Consider the following 20085-nt stretch of genomic DNA (forward strand, 5'->3'; position numbering starts at 1 on the left):
AAAAAAAAAAAAATGAATTTGATAACAAAGATTTTCTAGTGACTGTGAAATTTTTAATGCTGTAAATGGTTATTTTAGAGAGAGAGATAAAACATTTTATAAAAACAATTTAATGACCTAGAACATGGAACTAAGAGAAATTTAAATTAAAAAATGTAATTCACTTTGAATAATTACCTTCTTTTTAATTTATCTTACTTATACTACCCTTGCATAAAAAATTTTTAAAGTACCTTTTTGAGTTTCTTGATAAATATGATACTAATTTTACTGACATTTTATCTCCTTTATAAAACACTTTTACTGTTAAAAGTCTTCTTGTCATCATCACTAGAAAAAGGTAAAATTTTTTTAAATGCCCATTATTTACCAAATAATAATTAAAGTGAAATTTGATGAGCAAAAATATAAGTCTAATTTTTACATAATTTGCAGAACTGGTTTATGAGAGTAACAAACAGAACTTAGAAATTGCATATACCAACAAAAATAGTACAAAAACAGTGTTCTCTTTTTTTGAAAATGTAATGATATATTTCTTGGAGTTTAAATGAATTCTTAAGAAGAAATTATTTAAAAGAACAGGAATTATTTAGTAAAAAAAAAACTTATTTTTACTACAGCTATTATTTATTAATCAAATGTTATACATACCACATAAATAGTGCAATCATCAGGATTATTCTTAATCTGAGGTGCACTAATTCTGTATACTTTCGTACCACATTCTGTGACTTTCAGCAGCTCAGATGTTTGTAAAGCTTTAGCAATGTCTTTCTCTTTAGAAGTCATTGCTTTAATTTTATTAAACCTCAAAAAAACTGATATAGGAATATCTATACAAAAAAAAGACACAAATAGCTTTTATTCCCATATAACATAAAAAATAAATATGTAACAAACAAAACCAATCAACAACATTGAAAAACATTCAAATGGATAACCACAAAAGCACATCCTTATCACTCAGATAGCTCAAGTCTAATGTCTATTCCTATTTAACCAGTCTCACTTACAAGTTTAATTAGTTTTTACACTATGAGTTCTTTACAATTATATTGTTTCTAAGTAAGTTAAACAATTAAGAAAATATAGAATGTTGTTGTGTATAAAGAGAGATCTGCGATTCAATTTAATGCAAGAAATATATATATAACATCTACTTACTAAACTGAAGGACTTCTTGGAAGGAAAGCAATTTATAGTGATGAAGACGTGAAGAAAACAATGACTACTATCTCAATAAAGTGGGGGACAGAGGAATATGATGTGGGAGTAAAAACTCAGCGGGGAAGTGCTTAAACATACCCAATCACTGTGTACAAAAGGTGCTAAAAGGATAGTTTATATTAAATAAAATATTTTGTTAAAAATAGTTAGTTGGTCATTTGGTTTTGTTTTATCACAAAATAAATAAATAATATATATATATATATATATATACACACTTGCATCCCCCATCTTAGTTCACCCTTGCTATATAGTTACTTGCACTTCCTGTCACAATCAGGGGATATTTAGCAGGTCATGGCTCTGCCTCCTGGACTCTCCTGTATTTACCAAACTCATAATTGTGAGAATAATAATGATAAATAAAAATTAAAGCCTGTTTAATCTATAAAAAAAAATTTCAGTGTATTGTAAGTTCTTCAGAGCAAACGTTTGGTCAGTACAACATCTGAAACTTTCCGTGATCTGAAAAATGGTTTCAAAATAGTCTGCCTCCATCTTAAAAATATTACTTATAGCTGTTTACCAGTCCCTGATAAAAGTAAAAATGTATTTTACCCAGTTCTTAGCGTTATCTGACAAATACCAACAGGAGGTAACCATACTTTGTTTTTCATCTTTTTTTTTTATTTTATGTAACTGGAGGCAAGAGTGGCCAGTCGCATCACACATACAATAACAATGGCTGTGTTGGCTGAGCTGCAGCACCATACACCGTTGCACCCCTTAAAAAATCAAAATTCAAAAAGCCCAAAAATGTTTTTAGATATTTATCTGAATAGTATTTGCAAGCCTCAACAATCTCATATGTTTTAACCCACAGATCACTCTTCTGACTTTTCCTTTCCTTAACAAACGTTAAAGTGATTACGTCAAAATCAAAACATACAATGGTGTATTCTAACTTATCTGCAATGAGGCCAGTTCCACACTGCGAAGAATTACCCATACCAAAGCCTCCAGAACATGTGACATTAGATGAAGAAAGCTCAGTCTGATCGAAGTAAGGAAGAAAAAGAAACAGATGCTGCTGATACAACTTTTGAACAAAGAGTCAGTCCATTTGAAGTGACTAAAGGGTAGTTGTTTGACCAATATTTGGAAATTGGGAAAATTTGCAATCACTGTTCAAATTTTTTTTACCTTTCTTCATCCTTTTCAAGATCAAATTTCAAAAAATCTAAAAATTGGTTTTTAGATATTTACATAAAAATTAACACACCAAAAATCAGGTTGATATTTTCACTTATTACAGAGAATTAAAAAAAAACAGGTGGGTTTCAAAAAAAAAAATTCATAATCCATTTTAATCCTTTAAAAAAGGAATTTCAAAAAATCTAGAAATTTTTTATAGATATTCACATGAAGATTACACACACACCACAAATCAAAAGTTGATATCTTCATTTGTTACACGGAAATTAAAAAATCATAAATTTAATTTAAATTTTAACCCTTTAAAATCAAAATTTCAAAAAATTCTTTCTTAGTGTGCACTTACACCATAAGAACATGTATACAAATTTTCATAAATCTATCTTCGGTAGTTTTTGCTGGGCGATGATGAATCAGTAAGTCAGTTAGGACAAGTTGCTTTATACAAGGTGTCCCATATAAAATGCAACCCATCAATCACTCATCCATGAAATTTCAAAAGTCAAGCTTACTCCCCTACTCGTTACTGAAATGGACTCGTCCAACATCTGAACATCGCGGAGACGCAGTAGAACACTACCGATAGTAACAACAATGCAATCATAATGTTCAGTGTATTGCTAGATGAACGTGTTTTCATTGTTGAGTCATACTTCAGTACGAAATCAGTGGTTGCAGTGCAAGATTTGTTTTGCCATAAGTACCCAGATAAACCAGCTCCTAACAAAACATCAGTATTAAGGTTAGTCACAAAATTTAGAGAGACTGGTTCTGTTAATAACAAGGAACACAAAAGATCTGTGTCAGTGTTGAATACAGATATAGTCACTGAAATCAAAGACCGATTACTCGCCTCACCAAATAAACCGATCAGACGTTTGTCTGCTGAAATTAATTTGTCTAAATCAACTGTTCATCGGGCGACCAAACGATTACAATTACAACCTTATCGCATTCAAACGGTTCATCAACTTCTTGAGCCCGACAAAGAAAAACGGCTACAATATTGTCAATGGTTCCGTCTATTTCTGCGTGAGGGAATTAATGTTTTGGATTCGTTATTTTTCACAGATGAAGCACAATTTCATTTGGATGGCTACGTAAACAGCCAAAACAGTAGAATTTGGAGTGCTGAAAATCCCCACGTTTATCACGAAAAACAATTACACCCGCAGAAGTTGGAAGTGTGGTTGCGCAATATCACGGAAGAAAATAATCGGTCCTATTTTTTTCGAGTACATCATTAATGCAGAACGATATCAGGATATTTTATTTCAGTTCATTGCACTCTTGGAAGAGGAAGATAGACACTACAACATGACGGTGCGACATCGCACTACTCAGATTCAACTTCTGATTTTGTTGAGGAATTCTTTGGTAATCATGTTATCGGTTGAGGCTTGTGGCCACCAAGATCTCCAGATTTGACTGCGGCGGATTTTTTTCTACGGGGTTACCTCAAAGAAAAAGCCTACAGCAACAACAAACGAACACTTGAAAGTCAATATTGAACAAGCTGTATTAAATATCCAGCCACAAACTTTGAAAAAAGTTGCAAGAAACGCTGTAAAAAGAATTGAAACTTGTATTCAAGAAGATGGCGGCCACTTCCAACATTTACTCTAAATGTAAGGTAATGGATGGTAATAATAAAAATTACATTTACATTTACACATGCCTTTTTATTATTTCAATACCTACCAATATAAGGTTGGGTTGCGTTTTATATGGGACACCCTGTAGATACAGGTATACTTTTATTTCGGAAAGGTGGCACCTTTTCTTCATCTATGGTATTGACCTACCAGAAGTAAAACTGTATTATTATTTTAGGAAAGTAACAATCATTTTATATAATTCTTCATCTATAGAATATTAAAATAACTGGATTCACTGAAAAATCAATAAATTATTGTGATAAATTTTATGGACTAAAGTAATGTCAATGAAACAGTAAAAACATTTTTATATAAATTACAATAATTCGAACATATTTTTATCATAATAAAAAATTTTTTAAATGAAGATATTAAGATATAATTTAAGCATCATGCATCAATCATACCAAGTACAGGCAACCATTTTCTTCATCACAATAATTTTTTTCATAATGATGATTTTTAATGTAACACATTTAACATTTTTTAATTATTCATTTCATTATATAAAAAAGAAATGAATATATGCATGCATTATAGGAGTACCTGCACTAGGAAATATAGAATATTACATCACAGAAATATACATATGATAATTTATATTCCTGGACTGAATACATTATTATATGAACAAATAATAAAGATAGAAATAATATGTAATAATGATAATATAGTAGTGAAATGTTAATAAGTAAATCCTCAGATAACAAAATTTATGATAAAAAAAAAATCAACTACATTGCTTTAATTTTAAGTCCAATTACTGAAAAAACTGTTACTTGCTGCTTTTAGGATAAAATTAATTCTCCCTTTCAAAATGATTTTGTAACTGGAGGCTATTGTCTTTGTTCACATGTTAATTAGTAATAGCTAATAAACTACCTGCTAATAAAAATAACAATGGTCAACATAATTTTTGTCTCACGAGTACCAACAGGTGTATTTAATGCAGTTTTTATCCTGTTCTCAAATATGGAAATATTATATATATAATTTAATATATATATAATATATATTTAATATATATGGAAATATTTCTCCATCTCCCACAGTTACTTTCGTTATTTTAATTTTTTTAAATATTTTCAAAAGTTTTTTTGTCTATTTGTCCATTGTAAATATGATGGAACCAAATGAGCTAACTCAAAAGGTAGCATTGCTACTGTTGTGCAGGTTTAGATGTATATAGATATGTAAAAATGTGATCTAATGTAGCATACACTTATCAGAACGATGCCAGTTGTGAAATAGTAGTGAACCAGTAAACACGTCATTGTGAGTGTTTTGTGTGTCTGAATTATTGTACAGGATAATTCAAAGAAACGGGAAATTTTGAAAGTTGTGTTGGTAGCCGTGGGCGATTGGTACCACTTGATAAGTGGCGTCAGCCTCTCTAATCTAACCTGCCATTTAGTTGTCATGGATCCTTGGAGTGGTGCGCAACGTGCATTTGCTATCAAAGCGTTTTACAAAAACAATGACAGTGTGGAGGCAGCGCGTAGAGAATTTTGCCATCATTTTAATCTGGGACAGAACGACCGTGTTCCATCAGCACATGCAATTAAAACATGGATATCTAATTTTGAGGAAACTGGTTCGGCAATAAAAAAGAAACCTCCAGACCGTGAGCGAACCGTCCGTACACCACAGAATGTTCAAGCTTTACAAGATGCTGTCACACGAAGTCCACATCGGTCAATCCGTCGTCTCTCAGCATCTTTACAATTGCATAGTTCAAGTCTTCGAAGAATGTTAGTGAAGGACTTGCAATACCATCCATACAAGTTGCAGATCGTCCAGGAACTGAAACCGAACGATGCAGTTGTGCGAGCACAATTCTGTAATGTAATGCTTCAGAAGATAAATGATAACGAACAGTTTGTTCACGAACTGTGGATGTCAGATGAAGCGCATTTCCACCTCAGTGGATTTATTAACAAGCAAAATTTCAGATACTGGGCACAAGAAAATCCTACGCAGCTACACCAGCGTCCATTGCACAGCCAGAAAGTGACCGTGTGGTGTGCTATGTCATCTTACGGTGTTATAGGCCCTTATTTTTTTGAGGATGACAACGGTCTTGCGATTACAGTGACGTCGGCTCGTTACGTAGCCATGCTTGAAACCTTTGTTGTGGAACAACAAAAGAGATTTCCACCAATTCTTAACACAGCCTGGTTTAAACAAGACTGAGCAATGTCACATACTGCACGAATATCGATGGCAGCTGTACGCAGATTGTTTGGACAACGTGTCATTTCATGAAATGGTGACATTAGAAGGCCTCCCAGATCGCCTGATCTCTCAGCTTGCGATTACTTTTTGTGGGGTCACCTTAAAAGCAAAGTGTTCCACAGTAGACCTACTACAACGGAAGAAACTGAAGGCAAAGATCCGAGAAGCAATTGCGGAAATTCCAGTTGAGATGTTACGTCAAACTATGAACAATTTAACGAAGAGACTTCATGAGTGTTTACGTAGAAGAGGAGGTCACCTGCAAAATGTCATGTTTACAAAATAAACTAAAATGTATGTATCCTAAAATGGCAACATTTGCACAATTACATGAAATAAAATTCATTCTCTAAAAAAAATGTTCATTAACGTTATTTCATTTTATAAATTTCCCGTTTCTTTGAATCACTCTGTATACTACATATTTACAACTTTATTTCTTTTACTTAGTTGTTAGTTAAAACATGCCTAGAGGTTGTTTAAATCATCCTAACAATTTTTGTTATGTACATGGTAAAGTCCCAAAGGTGAAACCTTACTCCACTAGTAAAAAAGTGTTATGAACTTTATTTTGGATGTAAAGTCGAGGACCAAACAAGGACTTGGCCCTCACATATCTGTTGTTTATCGTGTTCTAGGCTTCTCACAGCATGGAAATATGGCACGCTTCACTCATTTGCTAGATTGGTCCAGTGGTTTATTTACCTATTTCTCGTCTTTCTATAAGAGCATGAAAAACTGTGAAATTTCACTTTTGTTCATTTTTTTCAAGAGGCAGGGATGGCATACAGAGTTTGATTTTTTTTATATGAAGGTATATGTTAGTAGTTTTACCATATATAAATAATATTAATGGTGATACACTTAGATCTAAATTTTTATGAATTTTTGAAAACTATTTTTTTTTTAAATTCTAATTTTGGCTTCAAATAACTCTGATGGGGATGGCAATAAAAATCTCAAATTTGCACATTCACCAGTGTTTTTGAAGATGTTTATGGAAAAAGCTTCTTGTGTATTGCACTAATAAAAAAGTTATACCCTCTCAAAAATCATGAAAAACCGAAAATAAAAATCATCAAAAAAATGTTAAAATCGATACCATTTTGACTAATAAATAAGTACTCCTAGTGGGTTTCTTGTCTTTTTGGCACTTTAATATTTTTATACTTATTACTATAGTTGAAATATACTTGTTTGAACCATTCAACTGCAATATACATGTTATAATAGGGAGTTGAAGTCATTTCCAGTTGTCAATCAATTCATGCTGTAACATGCTCATTTATGCTTGCTGCATCATTTTGTTTTGCAGTTATAGACTGGTCAGTCTGACATAAATCAGTGACCTGTTCACATTTTTACAGAGTGTCTCAAATTTAATCCTGTGTTTAAAAGTGTTTATTAAATAAATAAGTTTTATTTAATAATATTATACTTGCAAATTTAAAAATCAGTTAAATTTTTACATTATTTTCATGAAATTTCATATAAAACAATGAAAGAACAATGTTCCATAGGAATTTATGTGAATGAAGAGTGTCATAAAACAGTGTATGGTTGAGTGCTAAAAGAATTCAACAAAAATTTGTGAATTTAGTGATGAAAACTACTAAATTTGAAAATTTAGTAGTGAAAATAGTGTATTTTTTTACATGTTAATTCAGATGTCACTAGTGTAAATATCATGAAAAACGTTTTTGTCAAAATTCAATCACCTGTATGGACAGTTCTGTTGTTACCCTTTGAGGACTCATAAAAAAACAGTTAAGAAAAATTTAAGACAAATAACATTAGAGCAAGCTCTTAAAGAACACATTTTTCCAAATTTAAATTTAGTTCCTGGAAAGTCTCTTTGTGCTAACTGTTTCAAAAGTATTTTTTCTTAGCAGAACAAAGAACTATATGAATGTGAAGACCAAGAGTAATACATTGCCCCGTATCACAATATTGAACAACTGGATGCTGCTTGTAGCATTTTGAGTGTTTCACTTCCATCAAAATTGAAAAAATTAAGCAAGGATCAAAGGTCATCAGTTTTAAATATTAAAATAGATAGGGTATCTGAAAAATTAAAAAAGAATCTTGAATTGTTTTGGCTTATAAGTTTCAGAAAATGTAAATTCGGCTCAATCTTCTTCACTTGAATGTGATGACTTATTTTAAAACTAAAAGAAAAATGTGTTAAAAGAAGATAAAATTAAAATTATCAGTTCCCCAATCTTGAACCAGATCTAAAATAATATCAGAGTTCAATGTATCTGAGTGTTTGGTTACACTTACCAGAGAATTTGTTTATGAGCAAGGCATTCTACAGAGTTAGGTAAAAGACAAATTATTATTATTGTGTTATTTTAAAAAGTTGTTATTTTATTAAGATGACAATAATACCAGGCTGTGTCCTGGTAAAAAGGACTGTGTTAGCACGCATTTTGATGGTGTCAAAGCGCATAATTAATTGTAATTGTATTAATGTTATAACTGTAATTTAATTATATTGGGTTACTGCTATTGGTTAAGTTATCATTAAATTACGACCTATCATTAAAAATTTAAAAAAAAAAAACTATTTTAAAACTATTGTAAACATCAAATTCAACAACATAGGAGCTAAATATAAAAAATGTAATGCAAAGAAGACAAAAAATCCCCCTGGAGCACTTGTTTAGTAGTCAAAATGGTATCACTTTTAACAAGTCTTTCATGATTTTTGAGAGGTTATAACTTTTTTATTAGCATAATAAACAAGAAACTTTCTTTTTCCAAAACCATCTACAAAAACACTGGAAGTTCTGCAAATATGAGATTGTTATCACCAGCCCCATCAGAGTTATTTGAAGCCAAAATTTGAACTTTTAAAAAAATTAGTTTTAAAAATTCATAAAAATTTAGGGGTAAGTATATCACTATTAATATTATTTATGTAAAAAATTTATGAAAAAATGTACCAATAGTGAAATTTCACAGTTTTTCATGTTCAACTTTATTGGTAATTTTCTCATAGAAAGAAGAGAGATAGGTAAATAAAATAATTTGAGAAAATATGATTAAATTGCTTCTTGTTTCATCCTTCTAGGACCACTAGTTTTTTAGTTATGATATTTTCCATAAACCCTTACAATTACAAAAATAGGTATGCAAATTGTAACAAAAATGGCCACCACAGGTAAACTGCTTAAATAAAATATAAAAAAAAAAAAAAAAAAAAAAAAGTTTTAAGGTCCTGAAAAATGTAGGAAACAAGTGAGTAAGTTAATTTTTTTTGAATTGGTGAAGCAACCAGCTTAAGGTATTTTGGGACACTTCAAATGGATTGAGCCCATAGCAGTTCATCTGAGCCTTATTTACAGACTCAAGAAACCCTTAAAAATCTCATACGTAATTTAAAGTTATCCAAAAAACAGTCTGAAATGCTTGCTTCCTGGCTAAAAGGATGGAATCTTCTTCAAAAGAATACAAAGATATGTACTTACCATAATCATCATTCTGAATTTAAAGACTATTTTTCTGAAGGAAATGGCTTAGTGCTTTGTAATGACATTTCTTCTCTTGTGGAGACACTTTGCAATGAACATAACCCAACAGAATGGCGCTTATTCATAGATTCCTCTAAAGTTAGTTTAAAAGCTGTGCTTCTACATGATGGCAATGAATTCCCATCAGTACCTGTGGCTTACTCTGCTAGTATGAAAGAAACATGCAAACTTTACATTAATATTGGGAAAGCATATGTGCAGTGTATGAATGAAATATTTGTGGCGATTTGAAGGCAACTGTACTTATTCTTAGTCTGCAGCTTGGTCACACAAAGGACTGTTCTTTTCTGTGTGAATGGGACAGTAGGGACAGAAAAAAACCATTTTATTAGAAAAGAATGGCTTAAATGTGAATCACTCATTCCTGAACAGAAGAACATGAAACATGACCCATTGCATAATCCTAAAAATGTGTATATCTAACTCCATTACATATCAAACTGGGATTAATGAAGAATTTCTTCAGGGCATCGACACTACTACTTACTGGTTTCATGTACTTAAAACAGAAGTTGCCTAAAATTAGTGATGCAAAAATTAAAGAAGGAATATTTGTGGGTCCATAAATATGATCACTAATGCAGGATGAAAAGTTTGAGGAACTATTAAATCCACTGGAGAAAGCAGCTTGCCAAGCATTCAAAAATGTTAAAGAGTTTTTTGGGAAAATTACCGTGATATTGTCAACAATTTTATAACATCTTATAAAAATTTGGGTTGTAATATGTCCTTAAAAGTATACTTCCTGTACTCGCATCTAGATTTCTTCCCAGAAAATCTTGGCGCAGTGAGTGATAAGTATGGGGAACTTTCATCAGGAGATTGCAGCTATGAAAACGAGGTAAGGCAAATGGAATCCTAATGTGCTGGCTGATTATTGTTGGACCATCAAGAGGGGTGCTCCACAGGCGAAATATAACAGAAAATTTCTTACTTTCTTACTTACTTTTATTATTTCTTACTTTTATTTTTATTTCTTACTTTTTAAGTGAGTGAAATGTTTAAATATTGTGTAGTTAAGAATGCACAAATATTAAAATGTTTGAAATTATAAATGCTTGTCTCTCAAAAATTTGCATGATGGGGAAAACCAATCACATTTGAATTCGGGATAAAAAATACTATGAAAATCATATATTTTTCTTCCTGAGACCAAAAAAAAAACTTTTTTGTTCCCCAGTGTGATCAGCAGATCACTATTTTTTGTTTTGTATAGAATGAAGAAAATTTTTTTACAATTTTCCTACTTTCAAGCATTGTATAAAGGTAAATATCCAATTTCAATCTGTATATCATGATTTAAATGCAGCGTTAAATTACAAACTAAAAAATATACTGAAACATCAGGAAATTTTCCCAGTTTAAGACTACTGTAACTTTAATATCCTGTTTAGCCAACACAGTAATATTTCAAGTAAATATTATATTATGCATGTATAAAGGATTAGTTTTAAATAATTATTTACTGACAGGGTGATTCCTGCAGAAGTTCATTCATAAACCTATCCTTTGAGATATTTACATCTCCAAAATAAAATTCCATTTGCTTCTTAATTTCTTGATATAATAATTTTTTACGGTGCCTTGGTTTTTTTGAAACAGTTGCCATAACTCCGATTTTGTTTGCAGGTTTCTCTGTTTCTTCCCCCATTTTTTTATTTTATCTAAAACAAAAAAAATTAATTTTATAATCTGAACTAAAATTATTATGAAGATAAAAAAATAAACAAAAATTAAATATCAGTTGCTCAATTATTCATCACAGAATTTCCTGGATTTAGTTACACACTTTGCTAGTGTGTAAATTACTCTAGTTTGTGTTTACCAACCAATCAAATGAAACATAACACTTTACAATAGTGCTTTTTTCTAAGCACTCATTTTTCAACTAACAATTTTATGAAAAATTAACATAATGAACAGGAAAACACATGTTCAGTTAAACTTGTAAGTAGATGTTGGCACTCACTAAAAATAAGCGTTTAACTTATCTCATTTTAACTGATCATCAGTAAAAAATGAAACAAAACCATCACTCAGAACAGTTATTCAAAACATCTACTTTTCAAGTGAGCATTAATCTTCGTGCATGTTTATATTTTGACTACCTTAAATGAATAATAAACATTAAAAATGAATATGAGGGCACAAATAATTGGATTACAAATAACGGGTATCATGGGATATACGATCACCACTATAAATATACACATATGAACTTAACCTACGCTCGCTAGTCTAGGTTAGCGCGAAGCGAGCGTAGGTTAAGTTTCATTAGATTATAGGATCTCTTTTTATAGTGGTGGTCTTATAATCCATGAGACCCCAAATAATGCAGGAGTATTGAGATCATTACTTTATGCTTATTATTAACAAGTAGTCGTTTGATTTACAATAGCAATTATTCAGCAGTCTATTATTTTATTGTTATGACTAATGCATTCTGCAACGATTTTAAATGTTACAAAAATTGCGTTATTTAAATTGTAAAAAGTAATATACAAGTTTTTTTTAACAATTGCTACTAACGCTGAAACAATTACATGAACTAATGACGTTAAGGCAAATGCACATAACACTTAACTCGAAATATACAATATTTTGATCAGACGAACTAGGATTAAACCTGCATCAGCTGTAAACGGCTAGTCAACGAACCAAAAATACAACTCAGTAATCAAAGAAAATCTTGCTGAAAACATAATTTCCAAATTCATTTTATTTCACATCCATCGTACCATATTTTAGATCATCTCAGAGGTATAAACTTAAAGAAAAAATAAAATGTTTAACACACTTACATGAATTTGACAATTTATTAAAATTAAGAATATTATACGCCGTTCAAACAAATTACAAAATCAAATGTAATATACTGAATATATTTATAACTTCACGACAGATACGTACATAAGTACGAAAGCAGAGAAATATTTTCTCAACGCCGCAGAACGTAAACTAACCTCAAACGTATGACCAAACAAATGTTGATAAGTAACCATGTTGTAACCCAAACAACGTAAATTACACGAACCGCTGTTGTATATAAGACCCAAAATGTTCAATCAAACTAAGGATAACTATATTTACAGCATTTTAAAATAATTATTTTTCAAATTACTGAGTTTTCTTAAGTCGTCATTGATGTTACAAAAATAATCCAATAATACAAACGTAGCGGGAATGTTTGAATATAATCTGAGGTACACAAATTGTTATTTTTTTCATTTAGCTCTTGCCCATTTTCAACACTGTTATCTCTACATCAAGAAATTACTAAAATACAAATTATGTTTAATTTCTTCTATTTACAGTTATGTTATTAATCACTGAATGAGTGAAGAATTTTATAATATCAGTGAAATAGAACTAGTTTTAGGGTAAGTAAAATGTTATTTTTTTGGTTTGCATTTGTAGAAGTATTATGTTTGTAATCATTCGTTGAATTTATGTTGAAAAAATATTTTAGTATTAGTGGTAAAATTATAGAGCTTACAATTAACTACTATAATACAGAACACTTTCATTACAGCAATTATATTTTTCAGTGTTTAAATATCAAATTTTATGTTTACTTCTTTGGAAATTTACAGTTTTTATTACCTCTGATTAGTTAAGAAATAGCCAATTAACAAAGCCAAAAACAACTTTTAAGAGATTATGAAAATAACTAAGCAATTAATCCATTTTATTGTGACTTAAGAATATTAAGAACTTAACATTAAGAATATGCTGAAACACTTGTGTTCATTATTAAGATCACAAAAAATTTTTTAAGTTTTCTTTGTTTGAAGAGAGTAATATTTGTAGTAGACTTATACACGGGGCAGATTTGGGTTTTACATTGGTATGTGGACTGGTGTAACTATCCAATAGGGTCTTGATCTAGACTCAGATCGGAACCATGTTGAATAGTTGCTATTGGTCAAGATGCCAAGACTCATGCAGTGAATCAACTAGAGCTGGGTGATTCTGGTGTATAGGATAAACAAATAAATTTTTTTTTCTGATTAATATATAATAATACATTATATAGGTCTTGTCAGGAATGTTTAGGTAAACTGCTTCATGGATAAAAAAAGAAGTCCCCCCAACATTTTTTTGGCTGGATCAAGGAAAATCATATTGAATACATAAAATAAATTACAATTCAGATGGTGTTAATGTAAATCATTTAAGGACATATTTATGAACATGTAGTGAATGGATGCTGAAAATTAGGGTATTTTTTATTTCTAATTATTATTATCTTAAAATGCACCAACAGAGTAATAATGCTTATATGAAGAAAATCTTATAATTTTATTTAAAATAAATTTTTGGGGAGATTTTCTAAACAGGTTTTGTAATTTATTAAAAGTGGTAACAAAAGCATAATAAGGTCCCTTTCTCGTAAGATGAAGTATTAGGATGAATTACACGAAAACAGTTTTTTTTGTCTAGTTTAGTAGAAGTGGATGTTGATAATTTTAAGAATAAGTAACTTAAGACTTTTTAACAAGGATTGCCTATTCATTAATATAAACATAAGGATAGGTTAATGTTTTTAATTCTAAATGTCAATTCATACGTATGGATCCTAAACAAACAAATGGCAGAACTTGAAAACTTACTGCACACCCAGATCTGGTCTGTCCCCAACTATTAATATTTAATGACAAACTGAAAGAAATGTATTTAAAAGTAATGTTTGCTAATGTTATATAACTAATGTATAATAACATCATTTATTGTTACAAGTATACTTATAACAAGCTCCAACCGCAGACATAATTACCAAATTCAAAATGATATAGCGAACACAAAAAAATGTTTCTATAAACAAATTCATTTTGAAACCCATGGTTTTCAAGAATTTGTCAAAATACACATGTTTATATGGCAACTCCAAAAATTCTTTTACCTGTAAATTTATCCAATACATTCACTAGAACATAAAAAAATATGATAACATAAATTGATAAATATATATAACTATCAAATGAATAAAGAAGAAAAACACCTGCTGTTTTTTCCTTTTTAAGTTTCATAAATGTTTTTTCAGTGCTCACTGCTTCAAAAGATGAACAAATATAAAATTATAAATTATTCAATTGTTAAGATATTTTAGAAAGATACTCTCAGTCAGCGAGCAAGTTATAAACTAATCAGTAGTATATAAGACAACTGTTTTTGCTATCTGGTAGTAATATTATGAATTTAAATTTATCAATAAACAATAATACATATAATAAAAAATAATATAAATGCAACAAGTAAATTTTTATGATGATGAATGTATCAGGGAAACAATAAAATTTATTTAAAAACATAAACTGTATTATATAATTGTACAGAATGTATTTTTGTATATGTACAGTAATTGTATATGTGTATATCTATTGTGTACATACAACAGAGACTCATAAACTTGATAAAAATACTATCAATATACTCAAAAATTCAATATTAGCACCATTTGACCAACAAATATCCAAATATAAACACTTGCCACTCTTAAAAAGTAAACACAACAAATTACTAGAAAAAGTGATTTTTGGATATAATAAGCATATTCAGTATCATTTTAAAATATATCTTCCTAAGGACTACCCATTAATAATCTCAGCATTATAGAAACAATCTTTTTCTATTCTTCCAACAGGCCCATATTCACAAACAACAATTGTATCCACAAAATAATACAATCATACAGATATATTGATGACAACATATCATCGTGTTGATCTGCCAAGGCAGCATAAACAATTCTCATTCTCAAACAAAATATACAGTGAATCAAATTTGAAACTTAATATCAACACGGTTGGCAAATACACCTTCTTAAACTTGTTAGGACATATTCTTCTTCTTGTTTGTTAGGACATATTTTTCATAATTTAAAAATATGCAGAACATCAATAATAACACATTTTCTAATACAACTTTAAACTAGCTATTCCCCTAAACAGTCCCAGCTTTTAGAACTGTAATACTTTTCGCAAACCACAATACTCCCTTGTATATAAACTATGTAACTGTACACTGCTACAACTCTGTGGTGTTTTGTATTGAACTAAGGGATGAAGCTTCATGTAAAGATACAATGAGGACATAAAAACGTTTCATAAACAGAAACAAAATTTGCCATCAAACTCATGAAAACAGATTACAAATATATCAACACTAATAACAAGTCAAGATAGTCAATGAGTAAGAAAAAAATTACATCTTTACATACTTGAACTTAACAAAATACCTAGTACTTAGTACAACAAAATACAAATGTTCTCAACAATATCTTAAATCAATAGACAAAGTATTATTTTTGACTACATCAAAAAAATAAACTTAATTTGGTTTGTAATTACAAATTAACAGTTTTGTATAATTTTAATTCCCTACTTGATGTCAACATTGTAGTTATGTTTTTGTCAATTTTTTTCTCAATTTTATCATAATTCTAATCATTAATCTGGAAAACAGCTAATGGGAAAAAAGGTACTTAATCACTTTGAATTGTTTGTAGGTAAAGAAGGAAGGGAGAATGTCATTTTAAAGAATGGAAATTGTATTGATTTTAAGAAAGGTTAAATCCACTTAACAAAAACAGCTGTTCATTCAGTGAATTGGAGTAAGGTTTAGGTTAGGATTTACTGTATATAAAGTGTTATGAAAATAATATAATATTATTTTAAAATAAACAAACGTCTCTTTTATCAAGAAGGACCTTCCATATTTACAGTGCACATTAAAATTTTAATGTTTAGAACAATTAGGTTTTAAATCAATTTGAAATAAATTGTTCCACTAAAATCATAGTTTTTTAGAATGTGTACTTAATAATTATAAAAAATCGAACCTAAGAAGTGACATTTTATTATCCTCATGCTGAATTTTAATTTTCTTTAATCTCTGTAAAACAATACTTTGTAAAATGAATCTTGCATTAGAATGGTTGGCTAATATAGTCCTAAATCAAGTAGGAAGTAAATTTTCCCTGAATACATAACCCAACTTCTTCATTAAAGTAGTTAGACAACAGATATTAATGAAATATTATTTTGTATACTGTCAGACTAATATTGAGGATAAGTTTATTTGGTTAGATGGTAACAGTTTGAAATGAATATAATTGATTCTTAAATAATTAATCAGTGAAACTTGTTAAATTTTTTAGAAAAGGAGTTCATATTTGTTTGTTTTTAGATGGGAATCCATAATTTTCTGGACTTTTGAAAAAATTTCAAGTTAACCTAATAATGCATAAATTGCATAGTAAAAAAAATGCTAAGGCAATAATGAAAATGAAACCTAAAATATACTCCATACTAACTAGTAATTCTGTTGCTAGCCTTCATGGCACAAGTAGTAGCGTCTCAGCTTTTCATCCAGAGGTCCTGGGTTTGAATCTTCCAGTCAGGCATGGCATTTTCACATGCTACAAAATTGTCATATCTCATCCTCTGAAGCAATACCTAATGGTGCCCCCGAGGCTAAAAAAAAAAGCTAGTAATTCTGTTGATTAAGTTGTGAAGGCAACTGTAGAAAAATATTTTGGAGAAAGAAAAAATGAATCATTAAGCATGTAGATTTAACTGTTATTTTTACATTAATTGCTTTACCATAATAAAACAGGAGACGATATTACAGAATTATTTAGAGAGGCCAAGCATATTCCTTCATATTATTTAAAAGCCGTCTAAAACCCATATAATAATAAGTGGCACGAAACTTAGGACTTGTCAAGAAAAAGCGATAACTACAATGAAGGGCATAAAATTCAATTATCGATTATGTCTCGCAATAACATCCAATAAATCGTATTTCCTGTTTCAGGTCTCATTTTTAGAGATTTTTTTTTAACAACATGACAAGTTATAATAGTTTATACAAAATAATTTTGCCATTACACACAAGATTACTCATTAGTTACTGTTATACTTACTGTTTTTGTAAATTAATCAAACCTTAAAACAAGATTTATAACATTATTGCAAATGTAATAAATATTAAGTAGAATGTAAAATACTCATAATATTGAGTAGTGGGTAATTTCTATACCAAAATTACAATGTGGAAAAAATTTAACTTTTTTTTGGCACAAGGAATAAAATATGTGACACACAATAAAACTTTTGACACTGAATTCAAATGTGTAAATAGATTTTACTCAATCATTCACCATATTTTGTGATATTTGAAAGAAATGTAAGTATTAACGTGACTGCAGAACACCACTATTCAACTTACCTAAAATGTGATAGTCCTGCAGTTTTCTGGTATTTCTGCGGCATCTGGAACATCCCTCTTTATTAATCAATAATCTGAGAGCATTCTTGCACTCCACTGTAGCTGATACCTATTTTCTATGACTGAGATTTACAGATGGAAGTGTTCCCTGGTCAATGATGGCGCTGAGATTGTCCAGAAAGGAATCCAGATGTGAATCTCAGTAATGGATTTTTAGGGACATATTGCTCCCCATAGGTTTGTAGGTCTATAATAATTCACTCATAATGAGACAGTAGTTGGGGGAATTTTTGATTTCTTAAAAGGTTTTATCCAACACTTTTAGAAACCCTCTATCCTAACTTTTCGACTTAGCTTAAAAGTTCTTCGAATTGTTCATTTTTAACTAAATTTCTTATTTGGGGACCTATAAATATTCCTTCTTTGAGTTTAGTGTCATTAATATGAGGAAATCATTTTTCCAAATAATGAATCCCATTTTTATCCATTACCTTAACAAAGTTTTTGAATGCTCTGTTCCTCATGTTGAATTTCAATGGCTGCCTCATGTTCCTACTCATCTTCTAAAGTTAGATGTGCTGCAAGATGCGGTACAGGTAAGTCGTCACCATGAGGCACTGGCCTTATAGCAAACAGTAAATTCGGTTACTGCTCTGTGTATTTGGATTTACTATTTATTCCTTTTACCTTTGTAATACAGTAAACAGCCTGACAAATGGTTTTGTGGTTCATGCCACACCATCATATTGGGAAACTTATATCAATTACCCCTAACCCAATCTGTTTGATGTTTCACACAGCAGGTTAAACAGTCTATCTAGTCAAACAACAGATGTGAGGGACCCAGTTTTTACCTTGATCCTCCCCCCCCCCCCCCCACCAACTTTACAGATAAAATATAGTTCATACAATTTTTACTAATAGAGTCAAACTTTATCATTGTTCTTTAAACATCAAACCTCACATGGAAATTTAATTTGGATTATTTATGCACTTCCTTGGCATATTTATTCACTAACTACTACACACTTGACACAGTAACTGTAAATTACAATATAGAATCAAAATGCAGTATATGCATACAAAGCGAACATTTAAATAATTCTGGTGTACTGATTGTACTGTGCAACTGTGAGTGTGGAAAAATTCTGATTGAATTTTTGAATTCAGTATAAAAAGTTTTATTACGAACACAAGAAAACTTACGTGTAACAAAAATTTTGTTTATTAGTGTTATTAATGGGTCTTAATTTTATATACATAAAATGTATGTAAATAAATGAACGAATATTAACTCATAGAATGAATATTTTTTTGTATTAGTAGATTTAATGATTTGCAAGTTTTATTTTCATTTAGCAATGTACAACATTATTCCATTTTGGATTATAGCACAATGTTTTACATTTTTTAAGATTTTTTTTATGATTAGAGGTATGACTGAGAATGCTTTTTAAATTAAACTTGGGGTAAAGTTCTTAAAAATCAGAGTAGAAAGAGAACAGAGTTCCCTTAAGTCATATAATCTACGAAAGAAGAAACCAATAAACAATTGTTAAATATTCTGGTAACAGGGACTAAAGGATGGACAGTCCAAGCTACAGGAGCAATCACTGTTTATTAAAGAATTAATAAAGTAATGTGAATTGTAACACTTTTTAGTGTTATTATTAATTAAAGATAAGCTTATGATAAGAACATTATAATTTACCCCCTATAACAATTACTGAGAGTAGTGGTATAATATATGAAGTGAGCCAAAAGATTCGCAACCAAGCCTAAACTCGAAAACATATTGTGTAGAGAAATTTAATTTTTTGGCAAAGGATAGTGTTATTATTGAAGGATAATGTCTACAAGAACAACCCTCACACAATCGACCAATTGAAGCACAACATCAAAGATGAAATATTACACATAAATGTAGCAACATCTGAAAAGCAGTGACTAACATAAAGAAACATGTTGAGGCATGTGTAGCAGCAGATGGAGGACATTTCCAGCATCTATTGTGAAAAAAATCAATAAATATAAATATA

The 20085-nt window shown here is 30.0% G+C and overlaps 1 protein-coding gene across 3 annotated transcripts in view; it reads right to left on the reverse strand.

Annotated features, from left to right (window-relative positions):
* Positions 1–12803, reverse strand: part of Larp7 (La related protein 7) — a 53275-nt gene extending 40472 nt beyond the window's left edge. The window contains exons 1-3 of one of the 3 annotated variants that reach the window (XM_075361008.1): positions 12616–12803; positions 11285–11478; positions 655–836 (exon numbers count right to left, since the gene is read on the reverse strand). In XM_075361008.1, coding sequence (XP_075217123.1) covers positions 655–836; positions 11285–11465 — 363 coding nt within the window. In that variant the 5' untranslated portion in view covers positions 11466–11478; positions 12616–12803. Of the gene's footprint in view, positions 1–654; positions 837–11284; positions 11479–12170; positions 12195–12398; positions 12540–12615 lie in introns of those variants that run through there. The other 2 variants (XM_075361009.1, XM_075361010.1) reach the window with 2 other exon arrangements.
* Between the last annotated feature and the right edge of the window lie 7282 nt (positions 12804–20085).

Source organism: Lycorma delicatula, chromosome 3, assembly GCF_047948215.1.
Source record: "Lycorma delicatula isolate Av1 chromosome 3, ASM4794821v1, whole genome shotgun sequence".
In the NCBI taxonomy this organism is placed as follows: domain Eukaryota; kingdom Metazoa; phylum Arthropoda; class Insecta; order Hemiptera; family Fulgoridae; genus Lycorma; species Lycorma delicatula.